We start from the raw sequence: 20,131 nt of genomic DNA, 5'->3' as shown, positions 1-20,131 counted from the left end.
TGGACAAAATTCTGAATTTAGAAAAATATGCTGTTCTGTAGTTATCTTTCCAAAGGAAAAAAAAAAAAGAAAAAAAATGCAGATGTATCAAAAATCTCAAATTATAATTAAGAAAAAAAAAAAAAGAAAAAGCAGAAAGTCTTCTTTTTATCCTGGTTTTGGCTGGGACAGGGTTAATTTTCTCCTTAATAGCTGGTACAAGGCAGTGCAGTTTTGAATTTTGTATTAGAATAATGCAGATAACAAACTAATATTTTAGCTGTTGTTAAGTAGTGCTTACCCTAAACCAAGGACTTTTCAGTGTCTCATTGATGGTAGCTGGGAGGGGCACAAAAAGCTGTGAGGGAGCACAGCCATGACAGCTGCCCTGGACTCATCAAAGGGATGTTCCACACATAAATATCATGCCCAGTATATAAACTGGGGGAGTTGTCTGGGAGGAGCTGGTCACTGTTCAGGGATGAGCTGGGTATAGGTGAGCAATTGTATTGTGCTTCACTTGTTTCTCCTGGATGCTATTATTCTATTATTCTCCTTATTGTTATCATTGTTATTGTTTTTGTTGAGGTTATTATTATTGCCACTGTTGTTATTATTATCATTATTATCTTCACATTATCATTATTGTTTCAATTATTAAAGTGTGCTTATATCAACCCACAAGGTTTACCTTTTCTTTCTGATTCTTCTCCCCTTCAGGAATGTGTTGGGGCAGTCAGTAAGTGGCTGTGTGGCACTTAATTCCCAACTGGGATTAAAACACAACACCTTTAAAAACATTTGGAAAAAACAATTACTGTCAAACCTCAAAAAACAATTCACTTGAATGATAGAGAGTAAGCCTCTGAAGTATATTTGACATAAACTTATTTATACAGCCTACAGTTTATAACTTTCTTGCTTCAAAGCACCATTCTTCATAAGCACACAGAAAAAGAAACAAGGGAAATGCAAAAGAAAATAAAAGCAGAAAGAAATGGATGATGGATTATAAAAAGTAAGTTTATTTTTCAACACATATTTTGACTTGTGACACTGATTGACCTGCATCTTTTAGATACATTCCACTACATGTGGAAATTTATAGCTGCAAAAATACCTAATAAGATTACCATAAAACCCTGAGACTGTGTGCAAAGGTATTAGCTTTATAGACTGCTTATTTTATTACTGAAAGGAACATAAGGGAATTGTTTCTTTTGCATCATCTGCTTATTTGATATTGCTAAAGAGCTGCTTGTTGCCAGCACAGCAGCACGGTTTGAGGAGAAACTGAGTTATGACTTCATGAGTTAAACAGATTTCAGTTAACATTATCAAGTGTCATCTGTCCTTAAAAGTTCACTGAGTTCTTCCAAATTTAAAATTTATCCTCTTTATTTCCTTTTGTTTCCTAGGAGTCAAACATTGCCAGCTTAAGATGCTCTTTTCATTTTCATTCCAATCTTCATATACACAGTATGTCTTCTGTATGTAGGATTCATTTTCCACTGGAAATAAAATAAAATATATTATTGGTGTTAGCAAAGCAACTTTGACAGCTGCAGTTGGGAAACTCAGATCAGGCTTAATAGTGAAGCATAAAACTGAAATCTCAGAAAAAATCTTATATTTACTGAGTAGATAGACAGATCTAACTTGTATGGTTTTACTACCTACTTATTTTTGAAATCCAGTCTGAACTGGTGACACGACCGTGCTGGAAATATCTTTGCAGACTTATTTCTTCATTATTATGTAAATGAAATAGATGCAACGAACTGAAATTGTAACCAAGCCTTAAAATACATACAGAAAATTACCCTCAAAAACAAGAACTCCTGTTGATTTGATGACATTTCACTTAGTGGCATCTTAGAAACACTACTGGGAAACTGATTTTTCAGATCACAGGAAATAAGACTGTTCAAAATGAATGTTAGAAGACAGAGAATTTGACAAAGTAGTCCACAAAACTTTCCTGAATCAAGCTTAAAATCACAATTTAACAATATTAACCTCAGCTTTCCACATGAGCAGGTATTCTGGCCTGGACAATTGACTACAAGAACAAAGAAAAATACCATGGTATAGGTTTTTCTGAAGATATCAAAAGCTTGCCATTGGCAAAGGTTTAATATATTTACAATTTATATTTACTTTAACCTTTGTTAAAAATTTTGTATTGAACTAGATAAATTTTCTGAGATTCATTAACTTTTCTGGGTTATTAGCATCCAAAGAGTTTGTTCTGGGATTCTGTGTTGGCAATTGCATCTTGTTAGGCTTCCCAGAGAGAAAAAGTACTTCTGATTTATCAGAAGCACCTGAGATAATTTTAAACTCCACAACAGATTAATAAGAAAATCAGAAGTTTTACTCAACCAAAAGGAAAAGTTTTAGGCTCCTAATTACAAAATTGGAAAGCACTTAATACAGTCCTGAATCACATTACCAGAAATTTTGTCCATACCTGCTTCAGTGACATGGTTGATGAGAGGCAGACTTGGCACATAAACATCTCCAGTTTCCATGGCTGGCTTTGAGGATGCTGACTAAGGTGAAATCTCTTTCCCTTCTCTTTTCAGATCTCTTCTGTCTATTGTCTTGTAACACTAAGATAGCTCTTCATCCATTATGATTATGGTAACTGAGTTTTCTCATCCCTTGTTCAATACATGGCATGAAGTAAATCAGCAATGTCGGACATTTCTCAGCCTTGTTTCTGGGATTTAAAGTGTTCTTCAGGGAGCATTAATTAAATAGGCTTTCTCAAAGTGTTAACATTTTCAAGACTCTTAAATGATAAGTATTAGCTGCAAATGCATGTTATCAAACTCCTTAATCTCTAGGTCAATGTTAAAGTCTGTATAAGGACCATATGTGACCTAGTACATCTGTTAGATTTATTACTGTTTAGGAAAGCAGGTTTTTTATCCTGACCACCTTATCATCCTGCATCTTTCAAAAGTATTAGATACTTGCAGTGTCATGAAACAAAGCAGTGTAAATAGGTTCATCCTGAAGTAAACATGGTAAGCGTGCTGAATTGTTGCAGTTGAGTTTAAAAGAGGATGCAATCATCTCTTTCCACTGTCTAGACATTTGAAAGGGTTGTCAGGACTACAGCTACAGCTTACCAAGCATCTGCTTTTGCTCTGCAGGGAGAGCTAAATCTTTGAGATCAAAGTCTCACAATAAACACTTATCTGGGGTGGATTTCTGACATGAAAAATCATCAAATAAGTGCTACCCTTCACTGGACAGTTGCTTACTATTTCTCATTAGGCACACAGCCAAGCTCCATGGTCCATGTGGAACCCAGGAAAAATCATATCTTAATGTTTATATAGAGGTTAAGGTGTTCAAGGGTAGTTTGGAGCAACATACAGGGGCAAATTACAGGGAAGTCTTACTGGAGGGAAGGGTGGCAGGTCTCAGAGAGCAGAATTTCCTGACTGGGGGAAGCCTGTTGGTTGGCAGATGGGTATGCCTGTCTTTGACTAAATAATTCTTGTGTTTCTTGCAGACAGGAATCACTACAGAAACCTTTTCAATCTGTGATAACCAAGAAAGGACGACTTCAAAACAAAATAAAAGGAGACATTTATCTGCTTTAGCATCCAACTGCTCCTGGAGAGTTTTTCCCTTCTTAAAGATTTCCCTGGCAAAGGAAGTATTGCCACAGTGGCTGAATTGAAGTAAACTTGCTAGGTTATGGTTTTCTTTGAAGATATATCCATTCCTTAAGCCTGCAATCAGTACAAGTAACAGTGGCATTTTGCACATCAGTTGTGCATTCCTACACACTTAATATTGACAGTAACTTTTAAGATCCATCACAACACACAGGAAATATGCTAAGGTGAACCTAAGACAACACAGCTTCTGAATAATTGTATTTTGTATTTCTTCATAGCCAGACCAGCTCTGACCTGAATGTGATTCAGCTCAGGTCAATGGAACCACTGTTAAAAAGAATGTTTCTGACACACTCCCTTCCCTGCCTCTGTGGTCAGTTTTACTGGCCAGTTCCCTGCTAGCCCCTCTCAGTGTGGTGAATCTCTGGAGTCTCTGTGGTGGGGATGCTGGCACTCTTCTAAAGCAGGTCTCAGGGTTTGATCATTAAATATGACAGCTGTGTCTAGAGATACCAGCTCCTATAGCAAGGAGGAAGCCAAAGTTCTGTGCTCCTTGGTCCTCACATTTAAGGGAGACAGTTATTTCTCTCAAGAGTTGAATTGAAGAAAAAGAATCATATCTGAGCTGCATTTTAGACATATTGCATAGTCTTGATGCCCATAATGTACCCAGCTGTGGCAATCCTAGCAACAGAGGTCTTCCTGAGCACAAACTGCTAGAGAAATCTGTGGTGTGGTTCCATGTGCAAGCAAGTCTGGAAAGACAAACGGGCAACAAACTGGATGTGCAGCAGATTGTACTACTGCTGCTGGGGCCACTGCACAAAACTGTGGTAGATATTTTCAATACTTAACTCCCAAAACTTTGGCTACTTGTTGCAGCTGTCCCTCTCTCCCACCCCCACAACCATCATTAACACCAGGCATTGACCCTCTACAGGTCAGTGTCACAGCTACTCCTGGGGCAGTTGTCTCAGCTAAGCACTTGTTAAGATCATTCTAGCTTTAAAGTTTGCCTAGGCTTCCTGACCTAAAACGTAATCCCAAGCCAATTACTTTTCTAACACCAGTCCTAAACCCAGTCTGCCTTCCCCTGCTGTGCTCAGCAGCAGATTTCTTTCTTTGGTCTCAAATGATTAAAAGCGTTAACTCTACTCACAGCTGTACGGGCCATAGTAATTGCTCAGGCCCTCCTACCAGCTCCAGATCATGAGTAAGAAAGGGCTTAGTGAAGAATAGCTTGGCATGCTTCTGCAGATTCTAGTAAAGATTGCTTTCTTGGAAAATGTGGCCACTGAAAATTGGTTTTAATTGTAGTTGAAAATCTTTGTTCTTAGTTTTATTGACTGCTTCAGTGACTACTAGTACCAGCATGCCCACAAAGAAATGTGTCCATTCTATATATTATCAGTGCAAATCCCCACTACCTTGGCTAAATGAGAACTAATTATTTGCTCAGCCACCATCCCCACTTTCCCTGTAGCCATCCATGAAAAAAGGCTTGGGTCCTGTGCATGTAAGGTTCAGCACAAAAAGTCTGCATCCATATATAAATAAGGTTCTCATCACAGCAATAGAGAAATGTCACTGACAAACTTGTTTTTTTTCTTCTCTCACTTTCATTTCCACGCTTGCTTTCTCTTCTGTGTCACCCTTTAGCCTCTTTCAGTTCTCCTGTGGGTTTACTGTGGCCTGCTGACCAGTGCTATACTGAAATATTAACTTCTCTGTTAAACTTGGCCCTGCCAGAAGAGTTCAGGAAACCTTCTAGTTCCTCCAGTCCTGGGTCCATAGCCTGGAACTGGAACTGTACTGGGCATAAGTCGAGTAAGGGCCACAAGCACAGCCTTTTCCAGGGTTGCAGGGATGGGGTGTGTGATTGGGAACTCCTAGGCCCTGTTTTGGGGCTTGCTGCCTTGTGCCTTTCAAAGTTGAGAAACATCCTCACATCTCTCGATCACAAGCAGGCAAATGTTGTAGTGTGTTCTTAAGTTTCTCGTTTTTCCCCTCATTTTATGTATTGTTCCCCCCTGTTCTATGTAAAATGGTTCTTCCCTCCCCAGTTTTCCCGCCACAAGCCCTTTGTCAGTTACGTTTCCATGGTTACCCCTTCCCCCTGGCTTTGTCAGTTAAGTAAGTTATATAACTTCCCCTCCCATAATTTTCCTTATAAGTAAACTTTTCCTCCTCCCTGGGCCCAGTCAATCACCCCCCCACTCCTCCTAGCCTTTGAGAACCTTCTTCTCTCTGGGGGTTGTGGTTGGCTGTGGTCCCAGGGTATTACAGCGACCTGAGTGGGCCGCTGCTGGTGAGAGAGAGATGGTGAATCTTGTATCTTGATCAGAAGGCTTGATTTATTAATATATGATATTATACATTATAGTTATACTAATAGAATATAGAGAGAGGTTTTGCAGAGCTGCTAGCTAAGCTAAGAAGAGATAGAAAAGAACCCACAACAAAGTTGTGGCCAAGGACTCAGTCCCCTGGCTTGAACTGATGATTGGCTCTTAATTATAAACATAGAAAATGAGCCAATCAAGGTGAATCCTATTGCATTCCACAGCAGCTGATAATAACTGTTTACCTTCTCTTCGGGGGCCTCTGGCCTCCCGAAGATGCAGAAATCTGAAAGGAAGGATTTCTGTGAAGAAATGTCTGCGACACCAGGGTCCCTCCTTTACTTTGTATTTATTGGTTGTTTTTGTATGTCAGTTTTAGGTTATGTACCTCCCATACCTTTCTCTATTGGCTAGCTGGGCATCCCTCCCTTCTCCACCCCTTGCCTTTAAAACCTTGCCTCTCCCTTTACTCCTTGGCATTTGCTGGTCAGTCCCTTCCCTGTGTTGATGCTTACCTGCCATCAGTAAACCGACTTCCACCCCCAGCAAGTGGTCACTCCTTTCCTCGTCTCCTCAGCGTTGCGAATCCGGTCCGCCATCCAGCCCAGCCCAAGGCCAAGACGCCAAGGGGGGCTGGCCTTCGATGCAGCAGGGGCGTCGGCCTTTCACCTCCTGCTAGCCGGACCTTTGGCCACATACGCCCAGCCGCAGGCAAAGGCATTGCTTGGTGCAGCATTTCCCTAAGTCAGTGTTGTTGCAAAGGCAGATTCACTGAAAGAATAACCTTGAAGCATTTTGAGTTCAAATAATTGATCTTTAACTGGAACTTTTTGGTTTCACATTCTGGAAGTATGCTCCGTTTCAAAACGGATTCCATTCTTTTAAAATTGTTCCAGAGCTCAAATATCAAAACCGTTTTGGATTAAACTTTTTGTTTAACCTCAAACTATTATTTTTTTCATGCTGCCTTGCTCACTGAACTGTTCCTCTTTAATTTTTCCCCTCCTCAAATTTCCAGTGAACCATTTTATCAGAGTGTGAGATTATGAGACTGAGTTGTGTTTTCCACATCACAAAGTATCTGCCACTCCATGAGTCTGAACTCTCTTTACCCCAAAAGAAACTCTCTCTAACCATGCATCATGGCACAGGCCAAAGGCAGTGCATGTGGGAGGTTTGCAGTCCTGCTGTCCTAGAGATGAGCAGAAAGCTCTGCTGAACAAAGCTGAACTGGCATCAACCACACAGCTCTTAGAGCCCCACTATGGACAGATTCTAATTAGGCACAATTATGCAAACTCATATGTGGGATCTCAGCACCTCAGGACTGATGTGCAGAGTCACCGAGACCACCCTTGGGGGGCTCGGGAGTCCTGGAATGTTGCCAGAAGTGTCTGGTGGCTGGACTTTGATCCTACAAGGGAGACGACACCTGTATGAGGATGGGAGGATTTCACTGGGGTAAATGGTGAAGGGATAAGTTAATTAGAGTGTAAGACACAGGGTTTAGGATTTCTGTACAGGGGGGTCTAAAGAAGTAAGATGGAGGAATTGGGGCGTGTCCTGTCCTTCTTCTTCTTCTTCTTCTTCTTGGCCTCCATCTTCTGTGGTGATGTTGGCACTTTGGGATTGGTTATTACTAAAAGTGCACTGGTTAATAAGGGTAAAAGGTATTGGGGAAAATTGATAAATATTGTATACGTAATTTTGAGTATAAAGATAGGTGACCGCCCCGGGGGCTCTCAGTGTGCTCATGGCTGGCTTGCTGTGCAGACCTCTGTTGGGCTGAGAGAAAATCTTTTAGATAAACAACTAATAAACACTGAAGACCGAGAAAAAAACCTGAAGCCTCTTCTCGTCCTTTGAAGCGCGGGCTGCCCAAGACGACCCCGGGCCTTTCCAGGTCATTTAAACAGCCGAGAAACAGACACTCATATATTTGCATAAAGCACCTCGCAGAGAGTTACAGGGGATCTAGCAGAAGCCTACTGGATGTGACTTAACCAGAAAGGGAACCTCAGGGCTTTTCCTAGAAAATAAGGCTGAGTGATGAGACTCGAGGCTCTTCCAGCCAGAGGAAAAGGGAAAGAAGCAAAGGTTTGTTTAAAAGTGCAGCTTCTCTGGAAAGTTGCTGTATTTCTCTGTTTAACAAGGAAGCTGCCTCTCTGCCTCATGCTTAACATCTGAGTTTTGCAGTGCCCTTTAGTGATTCAACTAAAATGCTGTGCTCCTCCTTTGAACTGGCAAAATCAAAGGCGGCTGCCAGCTGGGCAGCACTCGAAGTTCACAGCTCTAACACCTCCTTTTGACAATACTAAGCCTAATGCCTCAGCCAAATTCCCAATAGCTACACAAATCACCTCCTTGAGCCCTAACCAGCACAGAGCTCCAAAGGGAGGGAGGTGAATCTCAGTGGCAAACTCACCCCCCGGGATTAAAGGCCATGTGCAGCTTCAATGTGTGATACTCATAACATCAAGCTGTGGACTATCTGCTCCATAACGGTCCCATAATCCATTTTGTCCCTGTGGGGACTACTCCTGGCAGATCAAGTGTTATTTATGGCTCCAAAATTAATTACCTAGATCTTTTTCTCTCTGCAGTTGGGAAAGTAGGTTATTTGATAGACATCACTCAGTTACAGCAGAAAATACTGGTGGTTGTAGTCTGTCTATTAATATGCCGACACAATCCTTGCAGAATAACAGCAAGTGCAAGTTCACCAAGCAGGAAAACTCTGTTTTTTCTTCTTGGGAGAGAATACAGATATATTCTCCTCTCTCTCAGGAATGCTGCACCTATTTCTACCAGGTTCTTTTTTCCCGAATTAAGCAGAGATATCCTCCCCTGACTCCTCAAATGCAAAAGCAGTTATTGATCCAGGCTAGCACTGGAGTGCAGTTGAGAAGTGCCTCTCTTATATCTGTCAAAGCAGAATAGCTAGGAACATGTCAAAATAGACAAAGAAATGTTAAAAACTCTTGTTTTTTTCAGAATCAGTATTGCAATAAGGATGTAAGTGAGAGCAGGCACTTGCAAGCAGTATGACAGTAGAACACCATGAACAGAGAGAATGTTCCCACCCTTTTTTCCTGCGTGATTGATGTTATAAACAGGGATGGATTACACGGGAAGAGAAATTATAAAGCCATATTCTTGTCTGGTGAAAGTGGAAGTGTTCTCATTGATTTCTGTGGAGCAACTGCTGTTTATGCCACTGTAAGATATATACCTTTGAGAGGTGAGATAATGTGCAACCATGGTGATGGTAAAAGCACATAAGAGAAATGAAAACTTAACACAGGCACTGTGTTCCAAGTAAAAACAGCTCATCACTTCAGATAGCCTTCAAGAAGTTGTTCTTTCAGTTTTACTCATGCTTTATAAGTAACAACAAATGCATAAACTTTTGTGTTATGAATGCCTTTCTAGCAATGATATGTTGTCATTAATCACTATAAGACTGATTATTAACTTTTATCTCAGGCTTTTTCTCAGCACAATAAAAAGTCTTGCCTGTACTTTTACACACAATTATACCAAGATAAGCTATGTTCTACTTCTGATTTGTAGCACAAGAAGCACAATGGATACAGCCTTCTTTGGAGGATGCAGTTTGTTTTTTTTCTGGAGAAAAAGACATTGAATGCTGTGACTGTGCTAACCTTGCAGCAGGCACAATGCAAAACTGTCCCACAACTACACAGAACACAGAAAATTAGGACTGTCGGACCTAGTATATTGCTAACACTTTTATCTGCAACTGCACTCTTCAGCTGTCTCTTGCTAATCCTTCCCTTTCTTCAGCATGCAGTTTTTGTAGTGTGTCTATGAAGAATTTAAATATGAAACTATAGGACTGAGAAGGAAAGAACAAAGAAAAAAAATATTTGTCCTCATTTAGGCTTTTCTATGCTATACATAAGGGCCTTGACAAATTATTACTTATTTAGCAACATGTAAACTTTTTTCTCAAATCATTTAAATATTTTGTATTTTAAGATGTACTACAACTTTACAATAATCTCATCTTTATTATTATTTTTAAAAAAGGATAAAAGAAGATGAGAACAGACCTTATTGTTCTTATTCTCAGGTAATAGTTTTGCTGAAAAACAGCAGAAAGAGTGGTCAGCACTTCTTTAAGACTATCTCCTGCCCTTTCCAGTAAAGTCCAAAAGCTCAACAATCCTCTCAGCAATTTCAGCAATACTTTGGATAAACTGAGCAACCTGACCAACTGTCAAGGAAAAATGTATTCCAATAGCATGAAGAAACCTCTATCTTACATTTCAAGAAGCAGCAATAGCTTTAATACTGTCTTTGCCAAATCTGCACAAAAATCCGTGGCATAATCCAGATCACCTGGTATACAAGGTAGTAACACCCCCTGAATCCCCACGGATTTCAGCAAGGCCAGGCTTTCATTCCTGATGCATAAAATCTCCAGTATTATTTTCTCTTATACAGAGAATATAGAATATATTTTCTGCAGTTATTTTTAGCAATACTTGGATGGCTTTTGTTTTATTTAAGGGTATGTGCAAGAAGCTTGAAACTGGAAAGGCCCACTATAAACTCAAATATAAACCTTATTGATAATACTCTCCAGTATCATATTTTAATATAATTTCTGCTTATACTTCAAAATACTTCTTAAACCCACGGGTGTTATGTTTTGATTTACACATAAACACATCAATGATTAAAGAGCAAGACACTTACAATGGACCTGATGAATTCTTAATCTCAGGAGCAGCAGTAAATTAAAGGAAACCACGGTCTTGTTACTGGTTGTTCTTTTGTGATTAAGTATTAGTTATCTGCTATGTTTGACATTCCTTAGACCTATTTATTTGATTAATTTAATTGCCGCCCTAATTAATTTAATTATTCGGTAGCAAGTGCTGAGAGGCTGGTGCATTCATGGTTCTCTACATGTTGCTCAGCTGATTACCAGCTCCACAGTTTGCTGCACTGGTAAAAAGCCGCCGCCCGGTCCCGGGTGCCCCTTTCGCTTGTCTGGGTTTGATTGATGCGCCCTCTGCTCGCTTCTGTCTCCGTGCCGGCGTTCACAGATTAATGGAGGGGATGGGATTATTCACGGTGCGTTTAATCAAGCATGAAGATAATTTTTTTGGAAGGGGAGAACCCTCCCAGTCATTGCACTTTTGAAGTGATGAGTGTACATAAACAACTCCTTGGTTTGCGGAAAGAAATAGAAAATAAAAGGGAGGGGGTGGAGGGGCGTCTGTGTGTGTGTGTGTGTGTGTGTGGGTGTTGAGTGAGTGTGAAGGGAGGCTGCTTTACCCGAAAACACGGGGAAACTCTGGGGGAGAGGGGCAGCGGGGAACGGGATTCAGGGGGGTTGGGCGCTATTGCAGTTGTCATCCGCGAAATTGACGCACGTTTACACGGCAACTTTCGAACAAGCGGGCGGCGCTGGGCCGGGCTCGCCCCGTCCCGCGGAGCTCCGGCCGGGCCCGGGGGTCTCCGCGCCGCCCACCGTGCTCCCCCCGCCCTCGCCGTGCAGCGCAGGCTGCCTCAGTCCGGGCAGCGACCCGCCCCGCTCGGAGCCGTGCCGGGGCCAGGTGCCCGGCCCGGCAGCGCCTCCCGGGACCGCCGTGCGGAGCGCGGCCCCGCCGGCAGCGGCGGGAGAGCCGGGGAAGCCCCGGCGCCTGCGCCCCACCGCGCTCTGCGGAGGGGGCGGGGGGCAGAGCGAGGCGGCGGCCGGGACCGGCCTCAGGCGAGCCCCCTGCCCGCACTTGCGCGGCGGGGGCGGCGGCAGCGCTGCGGGCCGGGGGAGCGCCCGCCCCACGCCGCTGCCCTCGGCCTCGCACCAGCGCCGCCGGCCGCGGAAACCGCCCCGAAAGAGAGAGAGAGAACTTGTTCGTCCGTCCCCGCCTGCCTCCCCGCCGTCCGCGCATCCTCTCCCGCGGCGCATCCGCCCGCCCTCCCGGTCTTGCTCCCCCCGTACTCGGGGCCGGTCCGCTGGCTCCGGCTGGAACGTTTCCCCGCTGGTTTCCCTCGGAGCGGTTTAGTCGGTAGCGGTACACCGAGGAGAGGCTCCGTCCCTCAGCCATCCTGTCTCACCCTGCGGGGGAAGGGAGCTGGGTGGGGGCAAGCCAGGAAGGGAGGATCTCAGTGGCTCTCCTAAAATCTATCGGCAGGCTGCGAGGAGGGAAGAGTTTGGCACTTCGCAGCGAGGCTGGGCTTGTTTTCCCTAGCGGTGATGCCGCTGGACTGAGAGCGGCGCGGCCGCGCGAGTTCGGGGGACGGAGCCCCCCCCCCCCCCCCGCCTCCTTCCAGCACCCCCCAGACCCGGTGCAGCGCCCTCAGCCCCGCGGCTCGTCCCTGCCGCCCCCCTGTATGAGCGCTGCTCCGAGCGCAGGGCGGCTCGGCGCCTGCTAGGGCTGCTCTCCGCCGCCCCCCGGACTTCCCCAGCACCGACGAGGAGCGGCGCGCACCCCGCACCCCGCACCCGGAGAGTTGTCTCGGCAGACTCCGTGCTATGGCGAGGCTGCGGAGGAGCAAACTAGCCGCCGGATTTCTATTACTTTTCCAGTGCCTGAGCGAGCGCTGCCAGCTCGCCGGCGGGGAGACGCCGAGGCAGAGCCGCGGTAAGCGAGGCCGGTACCTGCCGGGCGGGGCCGGCCCGGATCTCCGCCGAGCCCGGGGCAGCGCGGCCGGGGCGGGGTCGGGCCGGGGCTGGGGTCGGGGGCCGGGCCGGCTCCGCAGCCCCCCGGTGTGGGCTCTGCCGGGCGCTCCACGGGCCTGTACCCGGGGAGGGCAAACGCCGTTCGGGGCTGGCTCCCCCTCCACCCGCGAGAGGCCCGGGGTCCCGGCTTCTTATCCTTTCCTACCCTGGCTTCTCCGGAAAGAGCTCTCTGTGACTTTATTTCTTATTTTAATAAGAATTCGGGACTTTCCTTCTTTAATGAATCTGCCCCGCGATCACTGGGAGCCGGTGCTGTTCCCCTCCCCAGCCCCTCCGCGGGGTCCCCGAGCCTCCTTCCCAGCCGTGTACGAGACGTGGGGGGCTCACCTCGAGAAGCGGGAAGGGAGGGACGGAGCCCCCCGAGTCCCCGGGAGAGGCGCCCCGACAGCCTCCCCCCCTCCGCCCGCCCTCCCTCCCTGCCGCGCCGGGGGCCCCCAGCTCTGCCGGCGGCGAGCCGTAGAGGGATGGCAAAGTTTCCCTGCAGATCCTGCCTGGGAGAGCTAGCGGGCACTCTCCTCCCCCGCGGAAGTCGGTAGCTTGCAGCCTTCCCTGGAAACTGGGCGTTGGGAGAAGGAGAAAGATAAAGGAAGAAGCCCCGGGCGCTGTGGGACCTGTTCCTTAGGAGCGAGAGGCTCTGTTGACCAACTTTGCTTGTGAAGTGTCAGGGTGCTCCTGTCAGTCCTTGCTGGAGACACCTGTTAATGCGTGACACACAGCACCTGTAGTGCTTGCTCTTGGGCCACTGTTTCCCACAGCACGGGGTTCCCTTTGGATCACTAAAGCCTCCTGTATCCTGCATTCCTGTGCTGTGGAGGGGAAAGCTGTTCAAGGAAATCTTGGCACATTTGCGGATAGTGAGAAAGGTCGTGGGGTTTGTGTGTCAGGGGACCTTCCTGCAGCAGATTCTGGCTTACAGGTATTTTCAAAAGCTGTGCCGGTGTAGTCGAAATGCCAGCTAGATTATTAATAGATGGAACACGCCTACTGGCTTCCCTGGTGCAACAGAACTGCCCCTTCCTCCTTTCCTTAAAGGTTGATACAAGTGTGAAAAGTTTTGTGGTCCCTGTGTAACTGACCCAAACAAGAGAGACTGGGTAGGTTTTTTATGTCCAGCGAGGTTATGCACTAGACAGAGCGGGAGTTTCCCGGGCAGGGGCCCACCACTGAGCTTTGGAATCGCTGAACGACGGGGTAGCTCAGCAGGTTGCTGGGGCTCACTTGTCGCTTGGGGCCGAAGGGAAAAGCCGGGAGGAGAGTTTTCATGTACTGCTGCAAAGCCCATGCTGCTACGCTCGGGGCTGTAGGCAACAAATGTTGGTGTTTGCTAATGTTGGTTATAAGGGGGGGGGAAAGTGTAGTGGTGATATTAGAAAAAGAGAATTGCAGTCTTGTGTGGAAGTGGACTGAACTCATGAAGTTTATTATCTTTCAGCCAATGTATGCAGCCAATAAAATATTAGTGCTGACTAAATGAAGTATAGTATATCAGTGGGCAAATAAACACCACACAACCCTGATTTAGGCTATTAAGTTGTAGTAGTCATCAATTTCTGTACACACCAAAGGTGCTAAAAGAAGGTTTACCAGTGGATTGCTTATTCATAAATCATTTAATAATGTCTTGTGTCTTCCTGAATGTGTTATGAAGTAGGAAGGAGTTTATAATCAGGCAAATATTATTTTGATATTTAATACATTCTGAAGAAAATATAGCAAGTAGTTGTTTTCTTCAAGTAGCAAGATGGGCAATCTGAAGTCAGTCTTGACATCTAGATGTTTCTGACTTTGGCATCTTTTCCATACTTCTTGATTTAAAAAAAATCTATGTCATTGCAATAATAATGAAATGTTGTTTTCAAAATCTGAGTTTTATTTCCTTTTTGTGCAAAGAAAAAAAAAAAGGCAATGATAGACTCTGTTCAATCAGTGAGAAGAGAAAAAAAATCTGTAAAGCCGGAAATTCAACTTCAGGTTTTGTGAGTCAAAATGAAAAAAGGTGATGTTTCAAGGTTTTACTTTATTTAGCACCTGCTGTATTCCTTTGGATCAGCTCAGATAAAGCCTTTAAAGAATTAAATAACAAATATTTGAGGTAGCTGCAAATACTTAAGGGGATGCTGTTTTTACCTTTTTGTCAAATACTCACTAACAAACCCCCTTATTGAATATGAATGGAATACCAGTATCAAGAAATGGAAACATATAGTAAGCCCCGGCGGAGCTGGAGCCAGGGAGGATTTCTGAGGATGCTCCCAAAGGGATATGCTCTCTTTTCAGCAGACGTGGGGGAAAAAAATGCAAAGGCGTTTTTTGCCAGCTCATTAGAATTATCTTACCGCAGAAAATCAAATCGGACCAATCCAAGTGCAATAATTTTCTAGGCATGCCGGAATTTACCTGGTTCCCCCTGGGGGTTTGCGAGCCCGGGATTGTGCCCGGCTGAGGCTGCGCCGGCCGGAGCGGGGCTGTGCCCGCCAGAGGGCGCAGCGGCGGCCGCGCACCGCCCGGCTCCCCTGCAGCACCGACCGACCGACCGACGGTCCATCCATCCATCCATCCATCCATCCATCCATCCATCCATCCATCCATCCATCCATCCATCCATCCATCCATCCATCCATCCATCCATCCATCCATCCATCCATCCATCCATCCATCCATCCATCCATCCATCCATCCATCCATCCATCCATCCATCCATCCGCTCGCCCCTGGGCCCGTGCAGAACGTCCCTTTGATGACAAAAATGCTAAAATCCAGGATGGATGTTCTTAAACGCGAGGCTTGTGTCTATGTTTGTTTTACAGTACCCAAACTGAATATGACATTAATTAAGTGAAGTGAAACAGACAGTCTCTTGAAAGCTCACAAAACAATTAAGGCGTCCGGTTGTATAAGTGAGGGCTCACTGTTGAAGTGCTGCCACAAAGTCTTGAAAGTGTTACATTCTTTTGCAAATGTCATCAGTCAGAATTGGGAGGCTGTTATTATAATTTTTATTACAATATGTCAAAGTATGTTCCAGAATCCTGATATAATTTATAATCATTGGACTTCTCCTGTCTCCAGACATCAGTATTCAGAGGAGGGGTAAAATTATTTTTGTAGGATAAATTGCTATTAAGGAGTGTTAATCTATGATCTATCTACTGCTGAAATAGTAACACTGATATTGCCTGAATTTTACGCTGTTACAAAAAAAATCTATACTTGACACCAAACTTTCATCATTGTACTTTAGGACCTTTGGCTTTTATCTTAGAAGCAGCAAAAGAAACACAAGATTAGACAACATGTATATCAGGTATATTTTCTCTGCATTTAAGTTGTTTTTGTTTTTGTTTTTTTTTTTTGTACTTGATATGTAAACAAGGACAATTGGATTAGAGAGTCCTAGTGACATTTGAGGCCAAATCCTATTTCCACATCATATATATTTTACTAAGATTTCTCTCTAAAGTAGTAATCTCTTTTTTTCAACTTTCATACTGCTTCTTCCTCCTTTTTTTGTGCTTTTTGTTTTTGTCATTTCCTCTGAAAAAGTGGTTTGAAATACTGCTCGTAAATAGCGGATAAATTAAGACTATGATGAGGTTGACTTAGGTCTTAAATTCAGCTTTACAGAAACTCATTTCCACAGTAAGATCAATACTCATAGTTCATTGAAAGTTTAAAAAATCCCTTGGGAAAAAGAAGTGTTTTTGTTTGGCTCTGAATATTCCTGTCCAGAGTTTATATCCTCATACAGGCACCTAAACTCCAGCAAATACTTGACTCAAATGTTAGGTTTTGTCTGACATGTAACTTGGAGCTGATGATAAATAACAGGGGAACTATCTCTCTACACTGTAAACATATGTGGTTGAATGAAGAGAAGTCTTTATAATTTGGAATAGTTTTTTGTCTGGTGAAAAATTTATTAGCACATACAGACCATTTAGAGCAAAATCTTGTGACATCTACTGCCTTACTGAATACCAGAGTCCTCTAAAAAATGCAGTTTAGGAGGGCTGTTTCCTTTCAAGGAAGAGATTCCTGAGACCATGAAGGAGGTAGATGAAGAAATGCATAATGGCAGGTGATGAGAGACTTCCTGAGGAGAACAGTCACAGACCTTAGTATTTTTCATTGAGGACTTTTTGGCAAATTTTGATGGAGCAGTGCTGCAGGTCCCCACACCTGCACAGACCTCAGGAGATGGAGCTTTGGTCCTGAAACTTGTGTTTCCTGCAGGACTGCTATGCAGTGGTGCCTGGACAGTTGCTTTGCTTTGAAGTACACCAAATACAGCTATCACATGCTCTGTTGAATGCTACTGGTTTTTCTCCACAAAGGAGATAAAAATTTCATATTAAGATAAATAAAATTATCATTTGACCCTGCTTTTTATAAAAGTCACCGTGGTTTCATTGGACTCTGTGAATTACTGCACAGTTCTGCAGCTTGTAACTCTAAAAGCCCTGGAAAAAAGAAATCTCTGTAGCATCCCCAAACTTACCAAGGCTGCAGTCTGTCAGTCTGAGAACACAGCTGGGGTCACTGGCATTTTGCATTCCCAGTGTGGTTCATGCTTCCTAAGGAAAATGAATACCAATGGAATTTAAGGCAGCTTTGGTTAAAGCAATCTCTCCTGAGGACTCTCTACAGAGGGTACAAAGGTAATTTGATGGGAGCATTTAGGATCCAGTACAAGGAAATGCTGCAAGCCTGCCAGCAGTGTGGAATTATATCCAACTTCTAGGTTTGATGAGGGCTGAGCTGGGAGTGTTAATGCGGTGCAATTGGCAGATGCTGTATTTGCTAAACTGGAGAATTGCATAATCACAGCAGGAACAAGAAGAACCTATGAGTTTGCTTTCTATGGAGAAGTAGGCAGAGAGACCATGCTAAGTACACACGAGGATTGTTTTTGGTTGTGGCTTCTCACAAATGAGCATAGAACATTGCCCTAAAGTAACATCTGTGAGTGCTGGGTTCTGTGTCTCATCATGGAACGCTTCCTTCGCTTTCTCCTCTTTTTTTTCATCCAACCAATAAACTTCAGTTAGCACTCCTTGCAGTCGACATTGAGCAATCAGTTGTGCTAAATGTTTGGGGTTGAAAGAGCTTGTGTGAGCTGTTCATGTCCCTCAACCAAGGGGCAGTGTGTTAGAGTGTGTTTCTGGGCTGGATTTGACCCAACCTTCTGAAACACAAATGGAGCAGGTTCTGAGGCCAGATCCAGGTCAGGCATGGTGCTTGACTTGAACACACAGTTTCAAAAGTAGCATCTAGATGGGATGATCCATCAAAAGAAATGTAAGGATTGATATGAAGGTAGGTACAAGGCAAAATAAGAATGACACCTGTGCTCCACTCAACCATGATAAGATCCCAAGAGTTGTATTTTCTTCACTTTCAAGCACTACACTTTAAGAAATGTATGGACTAATTGGGGGCTGTCATGTGAAGAAAAAAGGAAAGAACACTGCTATAGTGAATAAAAGTAAGAGGTGACGTGGTAACAATCTTAACTTTTGTAAAAGGCTTCCACAGAGAAGGAACTTGTCTTCAGCAGCAGCTAATGACTGAAATTGCAGTAAAGCAGATTCCCGTATGATAAGGCTAGAGGAACAGATTATCTATGAGTATTCTTCATCACTGAAACAGGTTAGATAAACATAAGTCCAAAATGTCATTCCATCAAAAAAGGCAGCTGTTCCTGCCTTGGAGCAAATAGCTGGACAGTGTGACCTTTCTAGATGTCACCCAGCTATCTGGAATCATTCTGTGTGGATAGCTTTAAGTACACAGGGGCTCGCCTTGAACTCTGCAGCTAGATAAAATACAAGCATGATTCCAGTGCTCCCTTAGCTTGAGGCCTCTGTCTCTCATTTCCTATGATATACATGGCTTTAATATGATTTTAACATACACTTTCTGTGGCTGTAGACGAGTTAAGGACATATAAAATTCTGCTGTAGTTAGTGTTCTTATGTCACGAAATAAAGCTTTTAAAATCAGATTTTGTTCTTACTTTTTTAGAACTTTTACTTTTTAATATGAAACACTGTCTAGGTTCCATTCTCAGCAGATAATTTTTTTTAAGATATTCTCATGGTGACTTTTTTGGTCTTTAGGCAGAATCACTTATCTCATGCTATTTTGTTCAGTGAACAATCCTTGACATGAATAGGAAGAGTTCCACAAAGGGAATATATAAACCTCTCCATTTAACCTTTCTCTGGCAGTGTTTCAAATATATGTTGTGTCAGAGTTGATGCTAGCATCTCCATTCCTTTGCTCTACAGATGTAATTGAACTGTGTCAGAGGGCTGCTTATGTTTCAGGCATGCAATGCCATTTATAGTATTTACTGCACCTTTCCTTAACTGCTGTCATAGGGCACATTCTCTTGGAAGTTTCAGCTGCATTTAGTAGCAGAATAGGATGCAGTGGTTACCCAGTAATAAGCACTTGAGTTGTATTTAATTTTTTCTTCTATTCATGCATTACCCTTTTTTTCCCCCTTTAGTCATAATTTACAAACTGCATCTCTGCTGATTAATTGCATCTTCTCACAGGAGTTGCTGCTAGGCTAGTTGTAAAAGGCAAGTGTCATCCACTGTAAATTCAGTATTTTCTGAAGGGTTAAGGTTTGTTCATCACTATGCAGATTCTTCTTTTATGAGTCAGCAGCTGAACCAAAAATCCACTGGAAAACGTAGTCAGCCTCCATAGAGAACTGGGAGCTGGCATGAGTCTTTCTTGTGGTAGTTGCTCCATGATATTCTCCAGCTGCATGTTTCTGCTTTCCTGTGTGGGCTAAAAGGGCTCTTCATTTGAATTTGCAAGCAAAACAGTGTGCATGTGCAATTCAACCTCAGCCCCCCTGGGACAGAGCGCCAAGGCCCTCTGTAAGGAACCTCTCTGTGGCAAAACAGGTTACGAGTTCCTGGGTCCATCCTCTTTTGCCCCATCCTGCATCTCCTCCTTGCCCTTTCTTGTTTCAGAGATTGTTTCCTCGTCCCTTGCACTGTTTCAGCAGCTGATGCTCTAGGTCAGATGGATCAGATCTGCTCTTGTTAGTCAAGAGGGATTTAAAGAAGAGAGAGAGAAATGGAAAAGACTACATTTCAGAAGAGGTAGTGGAGCTGGAAATAAAATTATAAGGAAGATGAGTGTAGTATTTTGAAACCTGTGAGCATTATAAATCATCTTAGAACAATACAACAACTCTGGAAAAGTAGAATAGCTGAATTCTGTTCAATACTACCAGGTGTTATGTAGGTTTAGTCAAAAAATGCTCAAAGGAAAAACTAGTTGAAGTTGGAAAATTATGTTAAAGCTGCGTGCTCTTGTTAAGTATTTCACTAGTAAGTGACAAAACAAGTAGTTGTGAGATTGTTGTTTTGATGATGAAAAAATATTTCATTTCACATTTTGCATTTGGACCTTTAACTTAGAATTTT

At 43.7% G+C, this 20,131-nt stretch overlaps 1 protein-coding gene across 1 annotated transcript in view; it reads left to right on the top strand.

Moving 5' to 3' along the window:
• The first annotated feature begins 12,393 nt into the window (after positions 1–12,393).
• Positions 12,394–20,131, top strand: part of PLXDC2 (plexin domain containing 2) — a 257,062-nt gene continuing 249,324 nt past the window's right edge. The window contains exon 1 of the mRNA XM_058805010.1: positions 12,394–12,582. Coding sequence (XP_058660993.1) covers positions 12,474–12,582 — 109 coding nt within the window. The 5' untranslated portion in view covers positions 12,394–12,473. The remainder of the gene's footprint in view (positions 12,583–20,131) is intronic.

This window comes from Ammospiza caudacuta, chromosome 1, assembly GCF_027887145.1.
Source record: "Ammospiza caudacuta isolate bAmmCau1 chromosome 1, bAmmCau1.pri, whole genome shotgun sequence".
NCBI classification, from domain to species: domain Eukaryota; kingdom Metazoa; phylum Chordata; class Aves; order Passeriformes; family Passerellidae; genus Ammospiza; species Ammospiza caudacuta.
This window is presented reverse-complemented; position numbering and strand designations above follow the sequence as displayed.